Source organism: Sinocyclocheilus rhinocerous, unplaced genomic scaffold (assembly GCF_001515625.1).
Source record: "Sinocyclocheilus rhinocerous isolate Xijiao unplaced genomic scaffold, SAMN03320098_v1.1 scaffold988, whole genome shotgun sequence".
Taxonomy (NCBI): Eukaryota; Metazoa; Chordata; class Actinopteri; order Cypriniformes; family Cyprinidae; genus Sinocyclocheilus; species Sinocyclocheilus rhinocerous.
Window position 1 is genome coordinate 308679 of NW_015650363.1, and position 10498 is coordinate 319176.

At 36.6% G+C, this 10498-nt stretch overlaps 1 protein-coding gene across 1 annotated transcript; it reads left to right on the plus strand.

Annotated features, from left to right (window-relative positions):
• The first annotated feature begins 818 nt into the window (after positions 1-818).
• LOC107711813 (solute carrier family 52, riboflavin transporter, member 3-A) lies at positions 819-3395 on the plus strand. The gene is given in 4 exon segments (XM_016516860.1): positions 819-836; positions 838-1834; positions 2278-2402; positions 3183-3395. Coding segments are annotated over 4 exon segments (1353 nt in total).
• Positions 3396-10498: the final 7103 nt, after the last annotated feature.

Here is a 10498-nt window from a genome sequence, read left to right on the forward strand (position 1 = left end):
AATCACCATTGGTAGCGCGATTTATTGTAATGCTTTTTTCCTCAGTTGGTCAGAACAAACGTGGCAGACTTGTTACTTACTTGTTCAGATGGCAATATACAGTGAAAATTATTATTTGGGTCATATTCCAAGACATAGGCTAGAATCTGTGATTGCGAAGTACAGTAAATATCCACACCGGTGCGGTGACTGACTGCCACACATACACTTCAGAACATTAGATTCATTCGCGCTGGAGCCGTGCAGACTTACAACCCACGCAAGCTAGATAATTCCGCACACAGCTGCAATTCCAGGTTTTCAAACAGAGATGGTGACAAAGAGGCAAAACTTACGGACTGCAGTTTTAATATAGCAATTGACATTTTATTGTTGTAATGCCTGTTTGTGATCTTTTTATTGCTATGTTGCACTTGTACTTTGTATTGTGTGAAACGTTGTATAATTTGATTTAATACAATTCTATATATAAATTCTCTAGATCTATCTATCTATCTATCTATCTATCTATCGTATATAAAATATATTCTTAAATATTTATTCCAAAGGTCCAGCAATGGATCCATCTGTCCTTAGGGATGTCACATCATGTTTCAATTGCTAATACTTCGTCTAGACCTTGAAGATTTCTTCTTCATCTACATTTTTCTTTTCTGTTTCTCACTAAAGGTAATCTGAAGGCAAGAAGAGAAGACATCAAAACATAGCCGAAATGAAGTGGCGTCACACCATATACAATACCGAAGTGTCACACAGTTGAAAGGAGTTGTCTGACATCAGATATTTCTTCAACTACCCATTTCGACCACTTGTTCAGTATGCCTCTGTACGTCCATTGCATGTGCATGTGCTTTCGGTCTGGGCTCCTGGGTGTCCATCAATGGCTTGTGGGTGGAGCTTCCTCTGATAGTCAATGTTCTGCCGGAGGGTTGGGATTTACCCTCGTACCTCACAGTCATCATTCAGCTTGCCAACTTAGGTCCTCTGCTGGTGACCCTGGCACACAAATTCTGTCCCGGGCGACTACGTGAAAACCTGGTCATCTATGCGGTCTTGTCAGTTGGTGTTGTAGCTTGTATCTTGCTTGCTGTGTTTTGGAAGAACACCACCGTGATCCTCGGGCAACCTCATAGCACAGCATTTTTCATTCTCACGTTTTTTCTTGCTCTAGTTGACTGCACCTCATCCGTCACCTTCCTGCCATTCATGATGCAACTTCCGGCCAAATACATCACCACACACCACCTTGGAGAAGGTCTGAGTGGTCTGGTTCCAGGGCTGGTGGCGCTGGCGCAAGGAGTCGGGATGTCGAAATGCGTCAATGTGTCGCACGTGTCGGATAACCTTACTGAGCCCGAACCCTCAACCTTCATCATGGAGACACAGTACCTCCCTCCTAATTTCTCCACTGAGATTTTCTTCTCCTTCCTGGCCTTAATGACAGCAATAAGCCTGGGTTCCTTCATCATATTAAACCATCAGCCTCGTACATTTGAACTATCCACTGAAAATCTCGTCCAAGACTTAGATGCTATCGCAACAGTATGCAGGGGTTTGGAGGGCCCCGTGGACCCCAATCCAAAGACATACAGTCCAGAAGAAGAGGAAAAACTGAGAAACAGAGTTCTGCTTCCTAAACCGCTGCACTCCGGCTATCAGCTGGCGTTTATCTATTTTATGGTTCTGTGGGTGAACGGTGCAACAAACGGACTGCTGCCCTCAGTGCAGACGTTCTCCTGTATGCCATATGGAAATATGGCCTATCACCTGTCAGCTGCTCTGTCGGCGGTAGCCAATCCAGTGGCCTGCATCATTGCCATGTTTTTCCCTCTACTTTAATTACAATCTAATAATCTTCTTACATTTATTTACCATTTTATTACAATTTTGCATTTAATTTGTGTTCTATTAAGTAGATAAACTGTGTTTTAAAGATATAGTCCAGGTTAAATACAACTATATATGACATCTGAGGCTTGCTGTCAATTGCCATAAAAATTGAATCTCTCAGTGTGTCAAAATACATGAAAAACATGGAATGCTACTAAAGGGCTAGATCACACTATTTTGAAAAACATAGCTACTTTAAAAAAAGAATATATATATATATATATATATATATACTTCCATTCTAAGTGCATTTCGAATGTGTTTCATTTACAACTGAGGGGCGAGTCTACATTATTTTCTGTATTTAACCCACAATATTCACTTTAAAGCACATTTCAATGGTCATAATTGCAGTTTGACTAACAGTGAGAATATAATTGTCTTTCAGTTCATTAGTATTTCTGGGCGTCCTGTGTCTGCTGGGCTCTGTTTTTGGAGGCTACACTATGGCCATGGCTGCCATGAGTCCCTGCCCATTACTCCAAGATACACCTTTAGGGGATGCTATTATAGTGAGTTACTTTTTCATGTAATCAGCCCATTTCTTCAATATTCTGTTTAAATGTTTGCTTTGAATGACTCTACTTTGAAACACTCTCAGAAAAAAAGGTACAAAAGCGGTCACTGGAGCAGTACCTTTTCAAAAGTGACACTTTTGTACCTTTTAGGTACTAATATGTACACTTTAGGTACTTATATGTATCTTTAAGGTACCAATATGGAGTCTTTAGGTACAAAGGTGTGCCTTTTGAAAAGGTACCGCTCCAGTGACAGCTTTTGTACCTTTTTTTCTGAGAGTGAGAATGAAATCTTAAAAGATTAATGTAAATGATTCAGCAAAGGTTTTGTTCCTCAGGCTACAAATAAAACAAATGTAAAACAGTCGTAGCTAATGCAGGATAAATGAAGGAAAAATTATGATAATCTCTCATAAATAAGTAACATTCCAAATAAGAATGAAACCTAGTGAACATCACAAATGATTAGTGCTGGATTTGGTATAATACTGAAACACTAGAGAAATCCAGACCCATGTGCCAAACAACTCCCTAGTTTCAAAGTCAAGTGTCTGAGTCACCACTAGTAATGCGGAGTTGAGTAATCCTGGGCTGAGGTGAGATATACTAGTGCTTTCTCAACACCTCTGCATAATTACCCTGATAACTGACCACTTCAGATCTACTGTCACAGACATGGCTTTATATTACTTAACTTAAAATATTTTATTCTAATCTGACAAGCACTGACAACCCATTTGTCTCTCTTTTTTGTGTGTTTTGAACTGATTTCAGGTTTTGTCCTGGGTGTTCTTCACTGGTCTGCTGTCCTATGTGAAGGTGATGGTGGGTGTGATTCTGAGGGACTGGAGTCACAGCGCCCTCGTTTGGTGTGGAGCAGCAGTTCAAGCAGGCTCTTTGTTGGGCTCCGTCATTATGTTTCCCCTGGTTAACATCTATCACCTCTTCCAATCGGGAGACATTTGCAACACAATATGCCCATTTTAATAAGGGTTTGATAAGACTAACAGGAGAATGAACTATTACTTACTGAGCTAATGATGGTGACATAACTTTAACGAACATTTGGCACTTCCTTAGAACTGCTTTCATGCTCTTCTCTTTTATTTTCACATTAACGTAACATTTGTACTTTTTAAAATCATTGTGGATTATTATTTATGATGTTCTGAGCTCTTGATATCTGGAAATATCCACAAGTGTTTCTGGATCATTTATGGATTACCAGTATATTTCCTTCCAATATTATAGCAAAATCTGATGATTATATCATTAAATAATTTTGCATTGAAAATGCTGACAAATAAATGAATGTTCTCTGTTGAATGAATGTTCTCAAACAAGTAAAGCACTATCAGTTCTGTGGAGTGTTGTCAGTTACCACAGATAATAATTTGGGCTAGTCCCTCATTCTGTACCTCAATCAGTGCTCACAATAGAAGTCTACAGACTCGTGTGGGTGTTCTCTATGTAAACAGTCCCTTTCTGTTCCTTGCACATATTATGTGAAAGATTCATGGTTTAATGGCTTTACATGGTCATTGCAGGAGTTTTTTGATAAAACGTGTTAAGCATTTTTTAAAATCTCATTTTAACTTGAAAGGCTTTTTGCTATACTTTCAAAACTTTTTTGTAAACATTTATTATAATGCATTCTTGCCCCATAGAGCAAGTTTGATGATATGCTTGTTTTATTAAAGTGACAATTTTTTTGTGATAGTCAACAGAACCTCCAATAATTTTTTTTAAAAACAATAAATACCATTTATGAAGCCCAATTTTCATCTGACTATTAAATAACAATTGAAGCCAGGACTAGACAGGCTGCAGATTTTATTTATGATTTTTAAAAATGTTTTTAATAACACAGACATAAATTAATCACCTTGACAGGGACTTCTATTTCTAAAATAATGGCTAATAAAATAAATGAAACATAGAATCAGTTGCAGGACTAAATGTGAAGCAGTTGTAATGGGACACAGCAGTTTGGTAGGTGCTATTCATTATTTTGACCACCAGATGGCTACAACATACACAATGTTGAAAAACTTTGAGTAATCAATCTTTTTATTACACAGTTGGGAGAAAAGCCTCAGGTCTTCGCGAAGCTTTTTTTATTCGTTACTACCAAATACTTGCCATTTAGTGGAAACTTTTACTGAGTTTCATCCTGAGCAACTTGCAGAGACGTAATAACCTTGGATTCAATGTCTTGCTCAAGGGTACAAATTGTGATTGTGATTTCAATAAATCCCCAGTTCTTGAGTTGCACATTTTGGAATCAGTCTGGCAACTCTTGATCTAGCAGCCTAGGTTTTGAATCCTTAGACTTCCTCCACCCACATCCATTCCTGAGTCAACCGACTGCTATCAATAAGGAGAAATACACAAAGCATTGTGTATTAGAGGATTAGACAGCTTCTAATCTTGCCTCTTATAGGTTCACTGCAAACAATTATTTTATTTCTGTCTTTTTTTCAGTACAAATATCTAAACATTCTTAAATCAAGATTCATTTACAAAATGAGAAGCAGAATTACTTAAGGTATTAAGTTTTGTTTTCTGAAAAATGTTTCAAAATTAATTGAGTTTGTTTAACACAAGAAAAATATCTGCCAATGGGGTGAAAAAGAATTAACTTAATGCAAAGGGGGAAAACAGGGATTTTTTCTTACCCGTGGCAGATATATTTCTTAATTTTGATTCATTTTTCAGAAAAAAAGAGACTTAATATCTTGTGTCATTTTGCTTCTCAAGTAAATGTAACTTGATTTCAGAATGTTTATTTGTACTGCAAAACAAGATAAAAATATTTAGTTGGAATTTAGTTTTTTGCACTGTTTGAGTATTTTGGCTAATTTAGTGAAGCTTTCCAATGCCACAAAGGGTGCTGCTGTGCTATTTGTGCCAACCTAAAACCACTTTTGCCAGTGACAATTTTATTCAACATCCTCACAGAGACAAAATCCAAAATCCAACAATGCAAATCAGCCCAAGATTGCACATGCACCATGAGAAATCAACCAAAACCTGACTTTTGGCTGTGGTAGGTTATACAGTCAAATCTCACGCTCTGCCGGAGTCCCGACAGGTGATCAGACTGCCAGAAATGGTTAACTAATGAAGAGAAACAAAAAATGAGCAGTACTATAACACTCGTCCTGAGGGATTCAAAAGACAGACAAAGAAAGAGACATGGAGAGTAAAGGACAGAGTGGTGTCAGCTGCTGACCCTGATTCTTGGGCACTCAGGAATGCTTGACTGATCCTAACGGGGCGTAAAAAGCCTAAATTACCCCTACGCAAAGCCTAAGGGTCAGAGATCAGGAGATCATGCAGATGCCTCCTTCTCACTGTAGTCAGCACCATGATTTCCACAAAGAAACATCTGATGATCATATGGGTCTGTCTGTGAGACAGTTTAAATACTGTTTAATATATATATATACATATATATATATAGAGAGAGAGAGAGAGAGAGAGAAAGAGTGTGTAAAATTAGTGAGTCTTTGAATTTCTAATTTTTATTTTAAAAAATCTGGATTGTTTTTCATCTAGGTTCTATGCGTATGAAGGAAAACCACTGATTCATACTGTTCAAACACTCACTGTGAGTCACTTTCTGTGCTGGTTTATCCACTTAAGGGCCCAATTGTTCAGCTGTGAAATATGGGGTAGAAATAGCCGAGTACCAGGATAATTAGCTCAATTTCTTGGATCTATGTCTTTCTGTCTCTCTCTCTGTCCCTTTGTGCTGCTATGGTATTGACATGCAAAGTGTTTGCTGAGGAGAGTGTATGATTCTCTGGCTGAGTGTCAGATGGTCTTTCACTCTCCCAGCTGGTCCAAGAGCACAAAGCCACCTGGTTTCCTTCTTTTTGATCACGTGAGACCTGCAGAGGGTTGAGGGCTCTTTAAAAATCACTGCTGCGAGTTCCATCTGCTCTGGACCAAACTTCAACAACGTCAACATGCCCTTAAGTCCCCTAGCCCATCAGCCGAGACTCTGCTTGCTGAAACGCACTGTGTGTGAACAGAAAAGTGACATGCTGATGTCCTCCAGCTCAGTGAATGAGAGAACATGGGCTGCAAAGATGGGAAGACAATGAAGGCTTTCTATGCCACTCTATTGAAGATTCATAAGCTCACACTGACATGAATTCAGTAATTCAGTGTAGTGTAAAGTGGGAGTAAACAGTGGTAGTGAGTTTGCTATTGGAAGTTTAGAGTTTTGCTTCAGGATTTAAATTTTGCATTACATATTAAGTGGTGATCTGACACAGTGCCAAAATGTATTGTACACAAATGTTGCTGTTTCTCACAGAGGCAGCATATATTTGATCAAAAATACAGTAAGAACAGTAACACTGTGAAATATTATTACTGTTTTAAATAACTAATTTCTATTTTAATATATTTTAAAATGTAATTTATTCCTGATGGTAAAGCTGAATTTTCAGCATCATTACTCCAGTCTTCAGTGTCACATGATCCTTCAGAAATCACTCTAATATGCTGATTTGATTCTTAAGAAACATTTCTTATTATCATCGATGTTAACGGTGTTGCTTAATATTGAGAGTTTATTCTTTGATGAATAGAAAGTTAGACAGAATAGAAAGAACATCATTTATTTTAAACAAAACGTTTGTAACACTGTAATGTCTTTACTGTCACTTTTGATCAGTTTAATGCATCAATGCTGAATAAAAAAAGTGACCCCAAACTTTTGAACGGTAGTGTATAAAAAACAGCAGAATATTATTATATACTAATATTAGTTATATTAATATAACTATACTGTAGTATACTAAGTGAGAGATGAATTTGCACCAAAATACTGCAGAGTTTGATTTATTACAATTTCAGACCTGCAATGTTTGGGTGGTGACCCATTAGAAACACTAATTTAGAGTGTCATTTTCTGTTCCTGTCAAAAGACAAGTCATTGTAATTATGCAAAACAATACTTTCCCTGCCATCCAATAATTTAAGATATGTTACAAAATTCATTATGATGAAACACTGGAACTGTGGCATAATGACTTTTTAGTAGTTCTGCATCTTCCTCTGCATCTGAATCAGCTGTTTGGTCTTCTGTGCTCAGCTGTTTAAGCGTCACGCAAGTGTGATCATTGATGGCGTTTTAATAAACTGTGCTCGGTGTCATTCACACTGTCTGGCAGATGTAAATGTTTCCTCCCCTATTATTGTACCGGAGAGGTTCAGCGAGGGTCAACTAAGACCCCTGGGAACCTTTAGTTGCTGAGGGTGTGTGTTGGGACATATGGGGACCGTTTAGGATGTGAAACACAGTGAGGAAGTGAGAGGCTGTTAGTCTGTTGTAGTGACTTCATTATTGCTCACTTATGGTTGAAAGTATCTGAGGTCTGTTGTGGTCAGTACATTTTTTAGGTCAGTAAATCTTTGTTTGATGTGCATTGTTTGAGGACATCCTCAACAGACTTTTCTGGGGGGTTTCAAGATCATTCATTGTAAAAAAAGAAAAAGAAAAATGGAGATTTAATAAAATGGAAGAACTAAATACTGCTTGCAGTTCTGTCAGTTCACCTGTTATATTCTTCATCAGTAGCTTTATTATAACTAAGAAATTCCCCTCCAGGCTGCCTGAATACTAATTAAAACTGTGTTAGTGGGTGCGGATGACCTTGACGACAGGCACATCTGGAGAACAGCGCATGAACTGTATTAGCATGAGCGTAGCACATTAATGCAACAGAACTTCAGTCACTAGCTGCATTTAGCCATCATCTCTTGCGAATGCGCTAGGAGGCCATTCTAGAGGTTATACAACACATTTCTGAACAACAGATGGTTAATATATCTGGGTAATACAAAAAGCTTGATATTTCTCACTCTTTTGATCATATTCAGTATATATATTGATGTTTATGTACTTTAATTTAGGGAAGTATTTCTATAAAAGGTTGTACAGACATTCGCTCACATTAACACACATTCAGTATAAAACAATATAGCCACTGAGAGTTCGCTTACATGAGTGTCAACTTAATTTTTTTAAAAGTTAATTTTATATCCTTGATGTTTATGTACTTTAATTTAGGGAAGTATTTCTATAAAAGGTTGTACAGACATTCGTTCACATTAACACACATTCAGTATAAAACAATATAGCCACTGAGAGTTCGCTTACATGAGTGTGTCAACTTAATTTTTTTAAAAGTTAATTTTATATCCATATTTTCAAATTCTGATAATATCTAACCAATTTATGTAGTTTTGAAGTGAAACAAACCAACTAATATGACAAAACATCTCAAATTTTCTCAGATCCATTGTTTGTGCTGTTGTTGTTCCACAAAACATGTTCCACAACATGTTAGGGTTTCAGTAATACAGTATTTAAAAATAAATAAATAAATGAATGCTCTTTTTCCACCAAGGATGTATTCGATTGATCAAACGTCACAGAAATGTTTTATGACGTTATAAATATTGGTTACACTTTATTTCGATAGTCCACTTTAGACATTCTATTAACTATACGTAACTTTGTAACTACATGTCAACTATGTCAACTAATTCTCATTAATTTGCATCTACATGTCTACTAACTCTCAGAGTAGACTGTTAGGGTAGGTTTAGGGTTAGTAGAATAAGTTGACAAAGAAAGTGTTAGAAGATATTAAGCAGACAGTCTACTAATACTCTACTAACTGCTAGTTGACATGTAGTTGCAAAGTTACTTACTGTTAATAGAATGTCTAAAGTGGACTATCGAAATAAAGTGTTACCTAAATATCTTTACTATTTAAAATAAATGCTGTTCTGAACTTTCTATTCATCAAAGTATACTGGAAAAAAAGTATAAAGCATTAGTTTCCACAAAAATATTAAGCAGCACAACTGTTTTCAACATTGATAATTATAAATGTTACTTAAGCAGCAAATCAGCATATTAGAATGATTTCTGAAGGATCATCTGACACTGAAGACTGCTGAAAATTCAGCTTTGCCATTACAGGAAGCAATTGTATTTTAAATTATATTCAAAATATTAAACTGTAATAGTATTTCACAATATTAAGTTTTTTACTACATGTTTGATCAAATAAATGTAGCCTCTGTGAGCATAAGAGACTTCTTTCAAAAGGGTAGTGTATGATGAGAATATGAAAATACTGTGAAATAGTATGTGAATGATCCAACTTTAACACTGTTTTTGTTGCTGAAGTTTACATCAAACTCATCTAATGATGTGGAAACTTGATGGAATGTGGAAACCTAATAGCACTAAATAGATAGAGTTTTCACTGATATTTTTGCAACCTTGCTATCTATGTTGTCCCTGTGTGAAGGAAACCATTATTATGCACTGGTATGCACTGTGGTGTTAATACAGCTAATGCACTTTTGCAGGGCAAATAAACAGCCAAATACAGAACTATGAATGAAGGGAGAAGACTTAAAGGGGTCATATGATGCTGCTAAAAAGAACATTATTTTGTGTTTCCTTCATCTCTTCCTTCATTCTTCTTCTCCTTATTTCATCCTGCTGATTTATGAAAGAAAAGAACACTAGCAGCTTTCACATAATGAAAGGATGGAGAGAGTGTCCATTTGGACCAGAGCCAGCCGAACACTATGAGCTCATCACCATGGTAACCTTCAGAGAGATCCTCACCTTTCACGAGTCACTTCTGCTGTCATTGAGTTTTATGATGTTCATCTCTCTCTCTCTCACACACACTTTTCTAAATCTGCACTGTCACGGTACAAGGTAATTTGTACAAAATCAACAGGCTGCCATGAGAGCCCTGACCCCTGAACCATAAGAAGTGACTGTAGACCAGACTGGCGTAGAAAAGTTTATTTCCCTTCACTAAAGGTGAAGGGTGTCATTTCTGTGGCCCTAAAATGACCATTTTAAACAGGTGTCCTGAGAACACCAGTCTTCTTTTCGTGTTTAAGCCACACTTAAAAATAAATTAATGCCATTGCATTATATAACAAAAATTAAATTAAGGGACATCTATTTTAAATTAAAAATAAATAAATAAAATATATGCTGTTCAAAAAAAAAAAAAAAAAAGTATTAAAAAATT